The 20,837-nt window shown below is 46.2% G+C and overlaps 1 protein-coding gene across 1 annotated transcript in view; it reads left to right on the top strand.

Moving 5' to 3' along the window:
- Nucleotides 1–20,837, top strand: part of CSMD1 (CUB and Sushi multiple domains 1) — a 1,658,614-nt gene that overhangs the window by 808,242 nt on the left and 829,535 nt on the right. Inside the window, exon 5 of the mRNA XM_066237815.1 lies at nucleotides 20,233–20,440. Coding sequence (XP_066093912.1) covers nucleotides 20,233–20,440 — 208 coding nt within the window. The remainder of the gene's footprint in view (nucleotides 1–20,232; nucleotides 20,441–20,837) is intronic.

Here is a 20,837-nt window from a genome sequence, read left to right as displayed (position 1 = left end):
TATTAACATAGTAACATGATCAGTGTACAGTATTAACGAAGTAACATGATCAGTGTGCAGTATTAACATAGTAACATGATCAGTGTGCAGTATTAACGAACTAACATGATCAGTATACAATATTAACGAACTAACATGATCAGTGTACAGTATTAACGTAGTAACATGATCAGTGTACAGTATTAACTAGTAACATGATCAGTGTACAGTATTAACGTAGTAACATGATCAGTGTGCAGTATTAACACAGTAACATGATCAGTGTGCAGTATTAACGTAGTAACATGATCAGTGTGCAGTATTAACAAAGTAACGTGATCAGTGTACAGTATTAACAAAGTAACATGATCAGTGTACAGTATTAATGACGTAACATGATCAGTGTACAGTATTAACATAGTAACATGACCAGTGTACAGTATTAACATAGTAACATGATCAGTGTACAGTATTAACATAGTAACATGACCAGTGTACAGTATTAACGAACTAACATGATCAGTGTGCAGTATTAACGTAGTAACATGATCAGTGTACAGTATTAACAAAGTAACATGATCAGTGTACAGTATTAATATAATAGTAACATGATCAGTGTACAGTATTAATGAAGTAACATGACCAGTGTACAGTATTAACGTAGTAACATGATCAGTGTACAGTATTAACGTAATAGTAACATGATCAGTGTACAGTATTAATGACGTAACATGATCAGTGTACAGTATTAATGAAGTAACATGACCAGTGTACAGTATTAATGACGTAACATGATCAGTGTACAGTATTAATGTAGTAACATGATCAGTGTACAGTATTAATGTAATAGTAACATGATCAATGTACAGTATTAACGAAGTAACATGATCAGTGTACAGTATTAATGTAGTAACATGATCAGTGTACAGTATTAATGTAATAGTAACATGATCAGTGTACAGTATTAACGTAGTAACATGATCAGTGTACAGTATTAACGTAGTAACATGATCAGTGTACAGTATTAATGTAATAGTAACATGATCAGTGTACAGTATTAACGTAGTAACATGATCAGTGTACAGTATTAACGTAGTAACATGGTCAGTGTGCAGTATTAAGGCAGTAACATGATCAGTGTACAGTATTAACGCAGTAACATGATCAGTGTACAGTATTAATGTAATAGTAACATGATCAGTGTACAGTATTAATGTAATAGTAACATGATCAGTGTACAGTATTAACGTAGTAACATGATCAGTGTACAGTATTAATGTAATAGTAACATGATCAGTGTACAGTATTAACAAAGTAACATGATCAGTGTACAGTATTAACGTAGTAACATGATCAGTGTGCAGTATTAATGAAGTAACATGACCAGTGTACAGTATTAACGTAGTAACATGATCAGTGTACAGTATTAAGGCAGTAACATGATTAGTGTACAGTATTAACGCAGTAACATGATCAGTGTACAGTATTAACACAGTAACATGATCAGTGTACAGTAATAACGTAGTAACATGATCAGTGTGCAGTATTAATGAAGTAACATGACCAGTGTACAGTATTAATGTAGTAACATGATCAGTGTACAGTATTAATGTAATAGTAACATGATCAGTGTACAGTATTAATGTAATAGTAACATGACCAGTGTACAGTATTAACGAACTAACATGATCAGTGTACAGTATTAACATAGTAACATGATCAGTGTACAGTATTAACGAAGTAACATGATCAGTGTGCAGTATTAACATAGTAACATGATCAGTGTGCAGTATTAACGAACTAACATGATCAGTATACAATATTAACGAACTAACATGATCAGTGTACAGTATTAACGTAGTAACATGATCAGTGTACAGTATTAACTAGTAACATGATCAGTGTACAGTATTAACGTAGTAACATGATCAGTGTGCAGTATTAACACAGTAACATGATCAGTGTGCAGTATTAACAAAGTAACGTGATCAGTGTACAGTATTAACAAAGTAACATGATCAGTGTACAGTATTAATGACGTAACATGATCAGTGTACAGTATTAACATAGTAACATGACCAGTGTACAGTATTAACGAACTAACATGATCAGTGTGCAGTATTAACGTAGTAACATGATCAGTGTACAGTATTAACAAAGTAACATGATCAGTGTACAGTATTAATATAATAGTAACATGATCAGTGTACAGTATTAATGAAGTAACATGACCAGTGTACAGTATTAACGTAGTAACATGATCAGTGTACAGTATTAATGTAATAGTAACATGATCAGTGTACAGTATTAATGACGTAACATGATCAGTGTACAGTATTAATGAAGTAACATGACCAGTGTACAGTATTAATGGCGTAACATGATCAGTGTACAGTATTAATGTAGTAACATGATCAGTGTACAGTATTAATGTAATAGTAACATGATCAATGTACAGTATTAACGAAGTAACATGATCAGTGTACAGTATTAATGTAGTAACATGATCAGTGTACAGTATTAATGTAATAGTAACATGATCAGTGTACAGTATTAACGCAGTAACATGATCAGTGTACAGTATTAACACAGTAACATGATCAGTGTACAGTATTAAGGCAGTAACATGATTAGTGTACAGTATTAACGCAGTAACATGATCAGTGTACAGTAATAACGTAGTAACATGATCAGTGTACAGTATTAACACAGTAACATGATCAGTGTACAGTATTAAGGCAGTAACATGATTAGTGTACAGTATTAACGCAGTAACATGATCAGTGTACAGTATTAACGCAGTAACATGATCAGTGTACAGTAATAACGTAGTAACATGATCAGTGTGCAGTATTAATGAAGTAACATGACCAGTGTACAGTATTAACACAGTAACATGATCAGTGTACAGTAATAACGTAGTAACATGATCAGTGTGCAGTATTAATGAAGTAACATGACCAGTGTACAGTATTAACGAACTAACATGATCAGTGTACAGTATTAACATAGTAACATGATCAGTGTACAGTATTAACGAAGTAACATGATCAGTGTGCAGTATTAACATAGTAACATGATCAGTGTGCAGTATTAACGAACTAACATGATCAGTATACAATATTAACGAACTAACATGATCAGTGTACAGTATTAACGTAGTAACACGATCAGTGTACAGTATTAACTAGTAACATGATCAGTGTACAGTATTAACGTAGTAACATGATCAGTGTGCAGTATTAACACAGTAACATGATCAGTGTGCAGTATTAACGTAGTAACATGATCAGTGTGCAGTATTAACAAAGTAACGTGATCAGTGTACAGTATTAACAAAGTAACATGATCAGTGTACAGTATTAATGACGTAACATGATCAGTGTACAGTATTAACATAGTAACATGACCAGTGTACAGTATTAACATAGTAACATGATCAGTGTACAGTATTAACATAGTAACATGACCAGTGTACAGTATTAACAAACTAACATGATCAGTGTGCAGTATTAACGTAGTAACATGATCAGTGTACAGTATTAACAAAGTAACATGATCAGTGTACAGTATTAATATAATAGTAACATGATCAGTGTACAGTATTAATGAAGTAACATGACCAGTGTACAGTATTAACGTAGTAACATGATCAGTGTACAGTATTAACGTAATAGTAACATGATCAGTGTACAGTATTAATGACGTAACATGATCAGTGTACAGTATTAATGACGTAACATGACCAGTGTACAGTATTAATGACGTAACATGATCAGTGTACAGTATTAATGTAGTAACATGATCAGTGTACAGTATTAATGTAATAGTAACATGATCAATGTACAGTATTAACGAAGTAACATGATCAGTGTACAGTATTAATGTAGTAACATGATCAGTGTACAGTATTAATGTAATAGTAACATGATCAGTGTACAGTATTAACGTAGTAACATGATCAGTGTACAGTATTAACGTAGTAACATGATCAGTGTACAGTATTAATGTAATAGTAACATGATCAGTGTACAGTATTAACGTAGTAACATGATCAGTGTACAGTATTAACGTAGTAACATGGTCAGTGTGCAGTATTAAGGCAGTAACATGATCAGTGTACAGTATTAACGCAGTAACATGATCAGTGTACAGTATTAATGTAATAGTAACATGATCAGTGTACAGTATTAATGTAATAGTAACATGATCATTGTACAGTATTAACATAGTAACATGATCAGTGTACAGTATTAATGTAATAGTAACATGATCAGTGTACAGTATTAACAAAGTAACATGATCAGTGTACAGTATTAACGTAGTAACATGATCAGTGTGCAGTATTAATGAAGTAACATGACCAGTGTACAGTATTAACGTAGTAACATGATCAGTGTACAGTATTAAGGCAGTAACATGATTAGTGTACAGTATTAACGCAGTAACATGATCAGTGTACAGTATTAACACAGTAACATGATCAGTGTACAGTAATAACGTAGTAACATGATCAGTGTGCAGTATTAATGAAGTAACATGACCAGTGTACAGTATTAATGTAGTAACATGATCAGTGTACAGTATTAATGTAATAGTAACATGATCAGTGTACAGTATTAATGTAATAGTAACATGACCAGTGTACAGTATTAACGAACTAACATGATCAGTGTACAGTATTAACATAGTAACATGATCAGTGTACAGTATTAACGAAGTAACATGATCAGTGTGCAGTATTAACATAGTAACATGATCAGTGTGCAGTATTAACGAACTAACATGATCAGTATACAATATTAACGAACTAACATGATCAGTGTACAGTATTAACGTAGTAACATGATCAGTGTACAGTATTAACTAGTAACATGATCAGTGTACAGTATTAACGTAGTAACATGATCAGTGTGCAGTATTAACACAGTAACATGATCAGTGTGCAGTATTAACAAAGTAACGTGATCAGTGTACAGTATTAACAAAGTAACATGATCAGTGTACAGTATTAATGACGTAACATGATCAGTGTACAGTATTAACATAGTAACATGACCAGTGTACAGTATTAACGAACTAACATGATCAGTGTGCAGTATTAACGTAGTAACATGATCAGTGTACAGTATTAACAAAGTAACATGATCAGTGTACAGTATTAATATAATAGTAACATGATCAGTGTACAGTATTAATGAAGTAACATGACCAGTGTACAGTATTAACGTAGTAACATGATCAGTGTACAGTATTAATGTAATAGTAACATGATCAGTGTACAGTATTAATGACGTAACATGATCAGTGTACAGTATTAATGAAGTAACATGACCAGTGTACAGTATTAATGGCGTAACATGATCAGTGTACAGTATTAATGTAGTAACATGATCAGTGTACAGTATTAATGTAATAGTAACATGATCAATGTACAGTATTAACGAAGTAACATGATCAGTGTACAGTATTAATGTAGTAACATGATCAGTGTACAGTATTAATGTAATAGTAACATGATCAGTGTACAGTATTAATGTAGTAACATGATCAGTGTACAGTATTAACGTAGTAACATGATCAGTGTACAGTATTAATGTAATAGTAACATGATCAGTGTACAGTATTAACGTAGTAACATGATCAGTGTACAGTATTAACGTAGTAACATGGTCAGTGTGCAGTATTAAGGCAGTAACATGATCAGTGTACAGTATTAACGCAGTAACATGATCAGTGTACAGTATTAACACAGTAACATGATCAGTGTACAGTATTAACACAGTAACATGATCAGTGTACAGTATTAAGGCAGTAACATGATTAGTGTACAGTATTAACGCAGTAACATGATCAGTGTACAGTAATAACGTAGTAACATGATCAGTGTACAGTATTAACACAGTAACATGATCAGTGTACAGTATTAAGGCAGTAACATGATTAGTGTACAGTATTAACGCAGTAACATGATCAGTGTACAGTATTAACACAGTAACATGATCAGTGTACAGTAATAACGTAGTAACATGATCAGTGTACAGTATTAATGAATAGTTTGCACTTGGTTTTCCACATCGGTCTTCCAAGCCCGGCATGCATTTCTGAGTCACAGCAGATCCGGGGGAAGTAGCCACGTGGCTGGTGGCGAGCCCCGACAGACGGCTCCGAGTGGAAAGGCCAGTGTCCCCCTGAAACACACGAGCCTGTCATGTTCGGATTGGGGTTCTCCCGGTGAACGTCTCAGCATTTCCCGAAGAGGATTTCGGCTGAATCGTTTCCCAGAGGAGAGAGGAGATATTTTAAAAATTAGTTTGGACAGAAAGTAAGAGTGAGCACACTCATGATTAATCCAAAAAAGAAAAAAAGAGAAAGGTTTCTCAAAAGGCCTCTATGTTTCTTTTTCTGCAGAGAATAATCAGTCACATTCAAAGTAATTTAATACATAACAACCTGAATAGCGTTCGTCATCAGATGATACACATTTTGGCTTGGTCTGGAACGCTGTCCATTTCAAGAAATAGACATGATATAAGTTGAATTTACAGTAATGACCAACTGTCAGGGGCTGTGGACATGCTTTCTGGATCTCCGTGTGATTAATTTCCACAGTCACCACAAGCTGCATACTGTCACTGTGCCTGGGTTTTCATCAGAGAGACTTGGGCCCAGAGGCGTGGAGTGGCCGCCCGGGGTCACAGGGAAGTTAGCAGCGGGGACGGAGTCTGGACCTGAGCACTCCGTGACACCCGTCTAGTTTACGAGAAAAGAAGAATATTTAAAGGAACCCAAGGTGAAACTAGGAAACACGGACTTGAACTTGAGTTAAACATTTTCTTCTTGAGGGATTTGTGTTCGAAGCCCGAGAGCACGGGAAGGGCACAGAGGACGTGCTGGTCTGGGGCTGTCCTGCTCTGGAGATGCACCCGAGACTGGCAGGGCCTGGTGTCCCCCCCTTCTCCACCTGCCCCTCGTGCAGCGCCTGAGCCCCCCTGCCCCCCCCAAGGCCACGTGCCTGGAAAGGAGGCCAGGAAGGGCTGTAGAAAGTCAGGAAGGGAGAGCAACAACTGTCTCCGTGTTTTCTGTGGATGTGGTTGGCTGACACTGAGCACTGGGAAGGACTCCGTCTGGGACGTGCTGGGTGTGATGGCCTTGTGTGTTTCCCATGAAAACCTCGACCCCTGACATTGAGTCCAGAGAGGGCAGTTTCGGCTGGAGGGTCCCTTCGTGCCTCTGTATAAAGGCTGCGGATCACCTGCTGAAGCGCTTCCTTCCCCAATGAGGTCCACCTTTGGAGAGGACAGAGGGGACAGTGGTCTGCGCCCCAAAGATTCCCTGCTCTGGGGAAGGGCTCTCTGCGGTCATCACGTCGATCCCAGCCCCTCTCCCCTCCTTCCCTCGCCGTCCCAGGTCCCTCACTAAAGGGGGACCTTCTCATCTCAGCCATCCTCCCAGGAACTGTCACTCCCTGCAGAGGGTGACACTGAGGGGGCAGGGGGTGCAACCAGGAGAAGGTGCCCTGGGCCCAGGCTCGGTCGTCCTGGGAGGCCGCTGAGGCAGGACACAAAGTATCTGGGAAGTGGTCAGCCAGTGACTGCTCCCTCTTCAGTGTCCGCTTCTCAGCCAGCGGACTTGTTTCCTGTAGCTGGCGGGTTATAGCCAGTGGACATGTTTCCCGTAGCTGGCGGGTTACACCCAGTGGACGTGTTTCCTGTAGCTGGCGGGCGACTGGGGGAGAAAGCATTGGAGAAGCAGAGGGATCGTGACGAAGCTTGTTCTTTGGACTGAGTGTCCGTGCAGGTGTGTGATGAACGTCCCACAGGCCGTTGTCTCTTCCCCTGCCCTCCCCCCACCGGCACCTGCTGCGGTGAGGTGCGAGGGGACATGTCCAAGGTGGCAACGGTGCCGGGTACCAGCGGCCCCACCTTGTCCCCGCGCCTCTGGGATGCGGAGGGAGGCCATTGGCCTTTGTCGTTGCCGAGAAGCATGATCTACAAACCACAGAAAATAACAGCAAGCGAATTGGGGGAAACTGAGGCGGCTTCTCAAGAAAGCCCCCAACTTGTGTCCATCTAAACACGTCCACTCGAGGTCAAGCTTCACCTAGATGTGTCAGAACGAAGTGTCACTATTATGGGATGCTTTTACGGAATAGAGGACATGGTGACTACTGGGCCTTTTTTGGAGTTGACTGATTTGATCCATTTCAAGATGGTGCTAGGGTCTCGGAAGAATTCATCTTAGCTCGTTAGCAAAGAGGCCAAGAGCCACAGCCCAGGGAAGACTCGGCTGACCTCAGTGACACCTTTAATGAAACGTGTGATTAACAGACGCCCCTGTTTCCTTTGGAGCTGCCCAAAGCCACACGGGTCTTTATCTGACTCGGCCATAGGCAGTGGGACTGGGATGGACAATGTGTCGCTTGCTGATGCTTGATGAGACGTCACTCAAGGTTCCCTAGTTGCCAACCACCTGGCTGGCAGGGATGAAGGGAAGAGGAAGACCCAGAGGCTCACTGGCTGGACCGGGAGGCTCACTGACTGGACCCGGAGGCTCGGTGGCTGGACCGGGAGGCTCACTGACTGGACCCGGAGGCTCGGTGGCTGGACCGGGAGGCTCACTGGCTGGACCGGGAGGCTCACTGACTGGACTGGGAGGCTCACTGACTGGACCCGGAGGCTCGGTGTCTGGAGGGAGAAAGGGGAGAAGCCACGCTGGATTGGGGGGGTGCTTGTACATCCTGTGATGCTGAGGACCCCCGTGTGCTCCTTAGCGCCATCACAGAGGGGACGCGGCAAAGAAAGTCTTAAATGAGCTGTCACGGCAGATCCGCGCCGTGCGGAGTGAGAGTGGCTGCAACAATCTTCCCACAAGGGACCTGACGCTAACTTAAGCTGGAATGGCTTTGGACAACGTAGTCCGAAGCCCAGATCTTGCACACGGCGCAGTAAACAACTTTAGGATAAATCTCAGCAAAGCTGAAACGGAAGAGAATGCTTAATGCTGGGTGTCAGACATGAGATGCGAGTCGATCTGGTTTGCGTTTTGCATCTTCAGGATGCTACAGGCTTTCCTCAGAGCAATTTTGTTTCGTTTTGTTTTTTTGACTTCTTCTTAAAGGCAATCTTGTAACGAGTCGAAAGCACAATCCTAAGTGCCTCTATGCCAATTATTTTCATCTTTGTGCATTAATGTGCAGTATTGTTCCCTGATTTTATTCCCGGCGGGAACCAGATTCGCTCTGGAGCTGAATATATCTGGTGCCGACGTCCCTTGTGCCTGGGTGGACGGCACTCGCTGCGGTGGGCCGCGGAGGAGGCGCTTAACCCAGGGACTCCGCCAGGCAGGGTCTGGCTGTCCGTCTTGTCGGCTGGGACATCCTGGACACACTCTCTTTCTGGCAAAGCCTCTGGTCCTGAGTCAGGTCAACTTTCAGTCTCTCGGGACTGGTCCAGGGCAGATGAGACGCTCCAGGTGCTCAGGATCGGTGATCACTGACACTGTTTTAATCTTGGTCATGGAAGAGCTGGAGTCGAGTGAGAATAGAGACCTAGGTGGGGGGGGGGCAGCTCAGAGATGCTCCCTGAGGCTGAAGTCATCGAGTGCAGCGTGCATTCACACTTTTTTCCCCTTTGTTAGTGTAACATCCTCAACATTGCAGTTGTAGCTAACGACGGCCGTGTGTTCTCCATATTCTCGGAATTATACAATTAGTAGTATTATCCTCCCCATCATTTAACATAATGAGTGTTTCCAGTGTTTACTTCTGCACATAAGGGTGTAATTAGGGGCTCTCCACATATCACATTGTTTCCCTCTGCTACTTAATTTGTTTCTAAGACTAGAATTCTGGGAGCGCTGTCTGCACTTTGCAAACTCCGGGCGGTGCGTGGTTTCACCACAATCGCTCTCGGCGTTGAGGAATTTCCCTGTGCCTTGTGAGGAGACAGTCGAGTTAAAGTGACGCCCGGAAGTTGCTTTCATGGTCCCTTGATTGCCGAGGGAAGACGTCTGCTCCTGGCTGGCAGTCGTGAGCTGGTCCTGTAAGGCGCCGTGCAGCGGGGGCCTGCCTGCCGACCAGGTGGCAGGTACCGGACCCATCTGGCCAGGGAGCGTCTCTGTCAGGGGCCGGAGAGTAAGTGGTCTGAGTCTCCCGAGTCAGGTGGCCTCTATTTCTGCTCCTGTGGTCAGTCACCATGGTGCACGGTCCTCCAGAGACATGACCTGGACACCTGGGCGTGAACGTGTCCCAGTAAATCTTCCTTTACACGACCAGGTACGGGGTCATGAGCGGTCCATACGCGGTCATTTGCTTAGACTGGTTCTCGATGCTGGGGCACCTTCTACGCAGTGAACGGAGCAGGAAGCATCCCACTGACATGGAGACAATGTTTCAGTGGGCAGAGACGGACCGCAGACCGCAGACACAGACCAGGTGGAGACGGACCGCGGACACAGACCAGGTGGAGACGGACCGCGGACGCAGACCAGGTGGAGACGGACCGCGGACGCAGACCAGGTGGAGACGGACCACAGACGCAGACCAGGTGGAGACGGACCGCGGACACAGACCAGGTGGAGACGGACCGCGGACGCAGACCAGGTGGAGACGGACCGCGGACGCAGACCAGGTGGAGACGGACCGCGGACGCAGACCAGGTGGAGACGGACCGCGGACACAGACCAGCGAGCAACAGCAAATCGAGGGTGTCACAGGCAGTTGCAAAACGGTGCAGAGAAATTCAGTCATGGAAACAGAAAACTCCCATCTGCAGAAGCGCTGTGGTAACCAGCAGCCTGGTCTCTCAGGGTCATCCGGATGTCCCGTGTCCTGGGAGGCCCATCATGGGCAAAACCAGGATTTCTTGGACCCCCAGGGAGGTGAGAAAGGGATTTGGTTGAAGACACCAGAGAATGGTCTGGCTCAAAGAGACAGCGGGCGTGGTCCTGGGACAGGAACCCAGTGACTGCAGAGTGGATGTGGGGTGGGGTGGGTGGGCGCGAGCAGAGCGGGGCCTGGGGTGGGTAGGAGGGTCCCACAGGGCCATCGACCATCAGGGGGCCGTCCCCTTATACCCTGATCAGTGGTTGGAGGTTTTCGAGAAGAGGAGGGACGTCATCTCACTTAGAATGTAAGAGGCCACGCTGGCCGCTCTTTGGAGGAGAGGAGAGAGAGGGTGGAGGGGCCAAGTGGAAAACCCGTCAGGAAGCCACGGCGGCGATCAGGATGTGAGGTGACGTCCCCTGGGGACCGGTGGCAGCCGGGAAGCTGGCGGATGTGACTGGATTCAGAATGCGGTTGGCAGGGAGGACCGCTGGGATTTCACTTCTGAGTTGCGGGTGAGGCCCTGGCTTCCCTCCTGAGCCCCCGGGGGGCTGGGGTTGGCATTCACCGACCTTGAGAAGGCGGGAACGTCTCGGTTTTGGAAAAGGGGGGAGACCAGGAGTTTGAACCAGGGGCTCGTCACTCCGGAATGCTCTGTGGATGCCCAGACGGTGATCGCGCCACGCAGGCGGTGGGAGACGTGTAGCGGCAATTCCGGAGAGATCTGAAAGTGAACGGCAAGTCGGCAAGCTCTCGGCACAGACAGGGGACGTAGATCCATGCAGCGGACACCGGGTGGAGTGGACAGGGAGGACGGTCCGAGCGCGAATCTCAGCACAGACAGGGGACACAGATCCATGCAGCGGACACCAGGTGGAGTGGACAGGGGAGGACGGTCCGAGCCCAAATCTCAGCACAGACAGGACACAGATCCATGCAGTGGACACCGGGTGGAGCAGACAGGGGAGGACGGTCCGAGCCCGAATCTCAGCACAGACAGGACACAGATCCATGCAGCGGACACCGGGTGGAGCGGACAGGGGAGGACGGTCCGAGCCCAAATCTCAGCACAGACAGGACACAGATCCATGCAGTGGACACCGGGTGGAGCGGACAGGGGAGGACGGTCCGAGCCCGAATCTCAGCACAGACAGGACACAGATCCATGCAGTGGACACCGGGTGGAGCGGACAGGGGAGGAGGGTCCGAGCCCGAATCTCAGCACAGACAGGGGACGTAGATCCATGCAGCGGACACCGGGTGGAGCGGACAAGGGAGGACGGTCCGAGCCCAAATCTCAGCACAGACAGGACACAGATCCATGCAGCGGACACCGGGTGGAGTGGACAGGGGAGATGGTCTGAGCCCCGAATCTCAGCACAGACAGGACGCAGATCCATGCAGCGGACACCGGGTGGAGTGGACAGGGGAGGACGGTCGAGCCCCGAATCTCAGCACAGACAGGACACAGATCCATGCAGTGGACACCGGGTGGAGTGGACAGGGGAGGACGGTCGAGCCCCAAATCTCAGCCACTGGTCTGGCTGAGGACCGAGGATGGAAGGGAGACAACAAGGGCGCTGAGGAGAGAAGGCCGGGAGGGTCAGAGGGAGCCCCGGAGTTGTGAGGGAGCCCCAGAGTCATGAGGGAGCCCCGAGTCGTGAGGGAGCCCGGGAGCTGTGACTACAAACACCAGTGACGCAGCTCTGCGCCCACTGTACCGAGGCCCCAAGTGTGTCCTGACACCGTGCTGTCCGTGTGCACGTCCCCGCGCTGGACTCACGGAGGGAAAGGTCAGGCAGGTCACGCGGCCTCGCCGGTCCTCTGTCTGCCGCTTCTTACAGATCGCCAGGGAACTGTTTCTTTAAATATCTTCAAAAGTCTAGTGGAAAAAGCATTTTAAGGAAGAAGAAATGGACAGTCGTCGAAAGCTGCAGAGAGCTGAGAACTCAGTTGGGAGGAGCGGGCGCGGCGGACCAGGGCGGACCCAATCGTGACCTCCGTGGTTTCGGGGAGCGGTGAGAAAACTAGAGGTTGCAACGGTGGACATTTCTTGTTTCGAAGAGTGTTGCTTCGGAAGGGATTTTAGAACACGAGCCAGAGGTGGATGTGGACTCTGGAGGTCGCTGGGATTCAGTCTGTAGTTTTGTACTGACTACGTCCCCGAGAGTGTCGCTCGCTGTACGGATACACAGGCACAGTGTACAGTAATGCTAGAGCTGCTTTTCAAAAATTGAATGGGGAATGTTATAATGAGCTGTATGCTATTCATAGTTCTCCAATTTAAAAAAGAGAGAGAAATAATTATTTTAAGAGAGAAGACAGTGGTTCAGCTTTGGCTTAGAATCCCGATCAGAGATGACAGCAAGAACAGGACTTAGGGGTGGACCCTGGAAGCGGAGAAGGCAAATGTCTGGGATTGGGAGATCTGAGGTTGCAACCAGGGGGATGCTCACTTCTGTGGAGTGAGGAGATGAAGGTGCATCGTGAGAGGGGCCTGAGCTGGTGTGCGGCTGTTGGAAGAGGTGGGGGGTGGTAAACAGAGAGGCCACAAGTCAAAGGACCAGGCAGAACGGAGACAGATGGAGAGCGGAGAGTCTGACAGGGGCCAGCAGGAAACAGTCCTGAACGGCGCTGTGCCCGGGTCTGTGTGGAGGACAGCGAGGAGAGAGGTCTTAGATCCTGAGGACAGGAGGCTCAAAGCTGGGGACACCTTAGAGGAAAGAACAACAGCAACCTGGAAGTAGCAATGAGATGCAGGTAGGTGGCCATGTGGTCCGGCTCTGGGACCAGGGCACGTGGGTTACGGAAGCAATACATTGACCATTCGGGAGGACTTCACGATTCAGTATCTTCAGGCGACATCCTGTTTAATGGATGAGATGTAGGAGATTTTGCTGATAGTTGACCGTGAGTGTCAGAGGAACCAGTAGGAAGGTTTCGAGAGCTTTGGTGGAAGTAGAGGTCAGGCACTCGAGACGTGGAGATCCTGGAGGGGACGGAAGGTGACTGAGGGGCTAGTGCTTCTCACAGGGACTCTCGTGCCTGGGAGGAACATGCTCTCCTGATCGCCTCGGCTCCACGTGAAGTGTTGGTGCCTCTACAGGAGCGGCAGCCACGGCATCAGGGGAGAGACAGAGCATGGCTCCCAGCCCCTGCCAGTCCAGACCCGGAGGACGGGAAGGAAGCCGGACCTCCCTCCCCTAACTCTCTGCCACTCTCTCTCTCCTGTCTCGGACCAGTTACTGCACTCACTCCCGTGGACACAGGGTCTTCACTTGAGAAGAAGAGTTTTCAGAGCAACAGAACTTTTCAACCTTACAGAGTGAAACGCATAAAAACAATTTAATAATTCAGCGAACTATCACTGTGTGATCACGGTCTCCCAAGCTGTTGGAAACAACAACAGCCATTTTGATCAACTAGGACGTACTTGCCTGCGTGGCTCTAAGTGTTCAATGGTTGCGAATCCTCGTTCCCTTCACACCACTCTGTGCACAGACACCGTGATTATCCCCGTCGGTAAATAACCAGACTGAGGCAGAGAGAGGGCAGAACACATGGTACACACAGAGGAGAGCGGACTCGGACTGAATCCCAGACCGTCGGATTCATGAGTTTCCACTGGTTCCGATATTGTCCACAACCCTGGGGAGCATGAGTCTGAGAACATCTCCCAGGGCTGGTAACATTGTGTGTGTGTGTTCCCGGCCTGCCTATGTCCCCGTATAGTTTGTAACACCAAGGAGAGACTGTATCTAGTTGTGTGTGTGTGTTTTTTCCCGGGCTGCCTATGTCCCCGTATAGTTTGTAACACCAAGGAGAGACTGTATCTAGTTGTGTGTGTGTTTTTTCCCCCGGCTGCCTATGTCCCCGTATAGTTTGTAACACCAAGGAGAGACTGTATCTAGTTGTGTGTGTGTTTTTTCCCCCTGGCCTGCCTATGTCCCCGTATAGTTTGTAACACCAAGGAGAGACTGTATCTAGTTGTGTGTGTGTTTTTTCCCCCGGCCTGCCTATGTCCCCGTATAGTTTGTAACACCAAGAGGAGACTATGTCTAGTTGTGCACCCTGCCTGTGAACAAATTCAATATTCTCACTCGGTCGTGGCTTTAGCCACACTGGGGACACCTGGTAGACACGTGGGCTGTTGTGTGCTTTAGACACACCGCACTCTCTTCCATGATTTATACTGATTAAACATTTAGTTGGTTTCAATTTTTCTTTATGATAAAGGAGGCAAAGTATGTCTCAAAATAATGTTTTATTCTGTATCTTGTATCATGCCCTTCAGTTACATTCCTAGCAACGTTTACCCCACTCGGGCAAGGCACAGAATCGTTTTTTAAAGTTTAGAACGAAGCTTTTTAAAAAAAGTTTTGAAATTCCCGAGGGGAAATGGTGCACCGTGGTTTCTGCTTATATTTAGAATTATTTTTCCCTTTTACAGAAATCAGTAGATTCTAACACATCTTTTATTAAAAACCCTATCTTCTTGGATTAACAAGATGACAGTCAAACTTTTTTTAGCTGTAGAATCTTTTTTTTCCCCTCCACAAAAGCAAGATTTTGTGAAAACTTAATATAGGAAACTGATTTAAAGATGTAATTTCTCTGAGGGAAATTTGAAGTGGGAGCCCAGCCCACACTCGACTGCCAGCTCCTTTGCTCAGAAGTCCTGGAAACAGCTCTTAATACGCTGACTGAAGGGATGTTGTTAGACATCCTCGCATTAACCCTTTGAGGGGTGAGGGTTTTTTTCATGCTTTCTGACTCCCGGGAGTGGTTTATTTTTCAAAACATAAAATTACAGTTACAGTTTTATTAATTTAAAATCATGTTTGTTTGACAACCAGTTTATGGAAACAAGAAGAACATACATTTACCTTTTTTTTAATGTTGCCTTACATATGTTTAAAATAAACATTTTTGTATGATCGTACTCTGGATGGTCAGGAGGCACCAGGACATCCATGAACCTTTGTTCATGAACTACTCAAATTAAAGAATATTTGTTGTGTACTAATTCTCACAGTCAGATTTTTACATGCAGTTTTGACCTAACTTCATTTTCCTTCTGTATAATGTATTTAAAAAAAAAGTGGGGGGGGGAGGATAGGATTCTAAATACCGTTTACATAATTAGAAGCCCTCTCCCAACATTTCAGCTTTCAAATGAGAAGAATGAGCAAAATTAATAGAAAGGTAAAAGCTTTGATACATTTTGCTTGCTTATGGAATAAACATCTCTGGAATAAAAGGAGTTTACTGTCTATTAACATAACTATATTATTTCAATATGGGCCAGAATTAGTTTATCTTCATGGTTATTGACTGGTGGTGATACATGTTACTTTATTTATGTGGTTTCCGAGTGTGTGTCTGCCGCTTACCTGTGGGACTGGAAACAATTCTTCCAGTTGCCAGGAATCTCCCCTGTCACCTCCTGTGCCCAGTGTTTTGCTTTGATTCCTTTGTTTTCTCTGCCTGCCTTGACTTGATCTCCTCTAGAACTTTCCCTGCTGCTCTGCGGAGTATACAAAGAAATGTCTGGCTGGCGGCTCAGCTACTTGTCAGAAACAAAGTGAAACCCACCTGCCCCCCAATCCTGGCTGGACGGCGAAGGCCCCACCGCCTTCTTGGAAATTTCACTTTTATCTGAAATTCTGCTCAACCTAGAATCTTGCTGCAGGTTTTAAAAAAACATTATTTTATTTTTATTGTTTAAACCTCTTACTTGCAGAAGCTTCGTATTTCTATGACTCCATTTCCTGACTTTCCAACTCCTACTCCGGGCAGTTCGGAATCCCGCGTACTCCAGAAACACATTTTCCTGCGGGCCCACCTCCAACACTGGGCCTGACGGCCTAGGGCTCCTGTGGGTGACAGGACGGCGGGAGATGCTGGAGGCGTTCCCTCCACGGGGAGAAAAGAAAGCAGAGGGAACGTGGACTGAGGTCCAGCCGTCATCTAGTGTCGGGGCGGGGGAGGGGAGGACGCAGGTGCAGACGCGAGCCTGGCGAACGTGCGGTCCAGGGGCTTCGCCAGGAAGCCAGGCAGCGCAGGACACGCGGACAGGACACGTGGACGGGGCCAGGAAGTGGGCGCTGCTCCACGTGTGGGGTCAGCGACGGCGGGCCCGGCAGTGTGACTTATGAGGACACCACAGGGCAGGAGACAAGACATGAGCAGGATGACAGGTGCTAAGGCCCTGGGGCAGGGACCTTCCAGGACTCCGGTCCCAGCAGGCTGTGTGGCCAGAGCAGACTGAGGCGAGGAGGGTGGACAGAGAGGAGACAGAGTGGGTGGGGTGGGCACCGGGCACCGGGAAGGCAGTGGGGGGGGGTTCTGATCACACAGCACACGCCTCCGGGCGTCCCATCACACAGCACACGCTTCCGGGCGTCCCATCACACAGCACACGCCTCAGGGCGTCCCATCACACAGCACACGCCTCAGGGCGTCATCACCTTCGATTTCAGTCTGAAGGGTGAGAGGGGAAGCGTGACAGGTTGGAACAGAAAATTTTTAAGTTTTGAAAGGGTGAATTTTGCTGATTTAAGTGGAACATATTAGAGAAAGGATGGGAGCAAGAATATTAGTTTCAAGTGCTCGTGTGAGTTGTGTGCACGTGTGTGTGCGTATGGGTGCATGTACATGTATGTACGTGTGTAGGGCAGAGTGTAAGCAGTACTGAGAGATGACTGCCAAAGATCTGAGGCTCTAATTTTGCTAATTCTGGCTAATAACCACTAGTTCCAAAAAGCCTTTATGGGATTTTCCATAGAGCCTTTATTTTTAGTATTTTATTTATGAGAGATTGGAACAGGGTATTTAATAATACATTGCTACGCTACTTTACATTGTTAGTTTTTATATATTGCGTGAAGCCTGCGTGGTGGAAACACTTCTCAGAAATTATGAACCTATGAATTTGAAAATGCGATCTGTCGTGTAAAACTCCCATACGTCACACACATCCTCATTCAAAATGCGAATCCTAGGATTGGAGAGAGATCCAATGAAAACACCCACAATACAGCTATTATATCCATACTGATGTTTAGGTATTTTTTTTTCTAAAGAGATTAAAATATATTACTTCAGAACATTCCATCGTCGTTGCCTTAATTAGCTTCATTTATCTGGGCTCGCTCTTTGTGGGGAAAATCGCGTAATGTGTATAAAAAAAAATGAGAACCGTTTTCAAATACTATGGCAGTAATTCTAATCCTTTTAATTAAGTTACTTCACACGAAAAAGATTATGTAAGGCAGAACACCCTGTACATGATATCTTTTAATACATTTAAATAAGCCAACAATCTAATAATAAATTATTAATCTTGACACAAAGAATGAGAAGGACCTAGCATGTTAATGTGGTTTTAATTCCTCCTGTGTTGAAGGTTCTATATAAAACCCCGGAACTAGACCAGAAAAAGTGCTCATTAAATTCATCAAAGTCAGCGGCTCTCAACTAGGGGCAGTTTTTGCCCCCAATGAAGATTTGTCAGAGTCTAGAGATGTTTCTCGCCATCGTATCACCAGTGGGGGGATATTTTTGGCCGCCGGTGGGCAGGGGCTAGGATTCTGCTACGCTTTGTATGATACACATGGCCACCTCCCAGAAAAGAGAAGCATACAGCCCAAATGTCAGCGGTTTCAAGGGTGGGAAGCTGTGATCTCAGTGTCATCTGTTAACGATACTTTTAAAAAGGAGAAAGATTTCTCTTTCTTGCTCTTTTTTTTAGGAGATCTCTATGATAGTGATATGTCGGGGTGTCCTGGGAGATAGGGGATCTTTATTCATGCCTGCTTCTTGCCGAGATGGCTGAAAAGTGAGATCTGAGTGACTATTTCCAGATGGCAGGTGTCTCAGAGTTTCACATTCTTCCCGTTGGAAATGGGTGACATGATTGGACGTCAGGACAGGGCTAGGTCGATGCTGTGCCTCTTGGTGTCCGTCAGAGCCTTCAGATGGACAGAGTTCTTTCTTTGAACCCCGATGGTCATGAGAACTATCACCACAATTCTTGTGTCAAATGATGCAGATAACATCGGGAAACCACCAAACACGTGTCGGACCATGTACGCAGAGTCTGTCTCACAATGTTGTGAAGACCAGCAGGAACCACGCTGTCGTAGCCCAACGAGCCACAGAGAAGTGGCCGCTCCACCCTCCTGCGTCGGCAGGGAGGAGCCGTTACTTTAGTCAAGGTCAATGTCTACCATTTATTTTATTAGGCAATCCAGCGGTGGAATACAAGATGTCATCATCTGTTACCAAACATTATGTACCTAATAAATTATGTTGAGACAGTACATAAATATTTATATTTGTAAAATAACATGGTTTTGGATATGCCTATAGTTATAATTTCTTCCTTCCTTCCTTCCTTCCTTCCTTCCTTTTTCCTTCCTTCCTCCATCCTTTCCTTCCTTTTTTCCTTTCCTTTCGTTCATTCGTTCCTTCCTCCCTCCCTCCCTCCCTCCCTCCCTCTCTTCTTTCCTTCCCTTCCTTCCTTCCTTCCTTCTTTTCTTCCTTCTTTCCTTTCCTTCCTTCTTTTCTTTCCTTCCTTCCTTCCTTCCTTCCTTCCTTCCTTCCTTCCTTCCTTCCTTTCTTCCTTCCTTTTCTGCCTTCCTTCCTTCCTTCCTTTCTTCCTTCCTTTTCTGCCTTCCTTCCTTCCTTCCTTCCTTTCCTCCTTCCTTCCTTTCCTCCTTCCTTCTTTTCTTCCACTATTTATGTTAACAGTGCTTATTTACATCTTACATGTATTTCATCTTTATTAACATTTTACAGGAGCTTTTCCAAAACATTCCAATTTTAGTTTTCATACAACTTGTTTTTTTTTTTTGTTTTTTTTAACTTGGAAACTTTTGATGAATCAATGTGCCTCTGCTGTGATAATATCTTATGATATCAACTTATCTGAAATTCAAAACCAAATGCACATTCCAGACTCTTGAGAAAAGACAGATTCAGGTGCCGGACTTCTTCTAAGGGCACTGTATTTTCAAAGCTACGTATCAAACCACGAAGACGGCCGCATGCGTCTTGGTCCTAAAATGTTGCCAGCTTACCTCCATCTTCCACGAGGCAGAGGAAAGCTTGGCAAACGCTGTCAATCTGCGTATCCAGGCGGCGTGCACGGCAGCCTTGCTGTCCAGGTTTCAGAAAGGCCACCCACCTTCTCTGTGTCCTAGGATGGCCATTCGGTTCCTGACCCCGTGTTCTTGGTTGACTTCTGTGCGCCTCTCCCCAGAACTAGGTTACAGGTGAACACATCTGAGGGACCCCTCAGTCAGATTGCTTCTCGGTCTCCGGTTTAGGACATTGGTGTCCCCGATCGAGGGTGACGCTTTGGAGATGTCCTTGTGTACGAGACCACCTTGAAAAGCGTCTCCCTTCTCCTCTGTCCCTTGCAGCGGAGGGCGCCTGTGGAGGGACCCTGCGGGGGACCAGCAGCAGCATCGCCAGCCCGCACTTCCCCTCCGAGTACGAAAACAACGCCGACTGCACCTGGACCATCCTGGCCGAGCCGGGCGACACCATCGCCCTGGTCTTCACCGACTTCCAGCTGGAGGAGGGCTACGACTTCCTGGAGATCAGCGGGACAGAAGCACCGTCCATCTGGTAAGTGCCGGGGAGAGGGGCGTCCTGTCCGCCCCCCACAGCGGGCTGGAGGAAGTGCCTTCCGTGGTGGATGTCGGCAGGCACGCACGCTCGTTCTCCGTGGTGTTCTGCTGGCGGCTGAAACACCATCTGTGCCGCGTGGTTTCCCGGAGCTGAGATGCCTTTGTGCTGGTATTTGGGGCCGGAGGGAGTTCTCTGTGGCCTGGCTGACTGCGCCCCCGTTCTGGGTGCTTAGAACATCCCACAGAAGACGGCTCAGCAGGGTCGGTTTGGGACTTGGTCCAGAGTGGCCAGAGGTTTTGAGGCTGTGGACATTCGGGATCGTTGAGCTTCCGGGCTGCAGACACGTGATTGCAGCCTTCTCTCCTGCCGGGAGGTGCTGTACCAGGTCCCGTGA

This window comes from Saccopteryx bilineata, chromosome 6 (assembly GCF_036850765.1).
Source record: "Saccopteryx bilineata isolate mSacBil1 chromosome 6, mSacBil1_pri_phased_curated, whole genome shotgun sequence".
Classification (NCBI taxonomy): domain Eukaryota; kingdom Metazoa; phylum Chordata; class Mammalia; order Chiroptera; family Emballonuridae; genus Saccopteryx; species Saccopteryx bilineata.
This window is presented reverse-complemented; position numbering and strand designations above follow the sequence as displayed.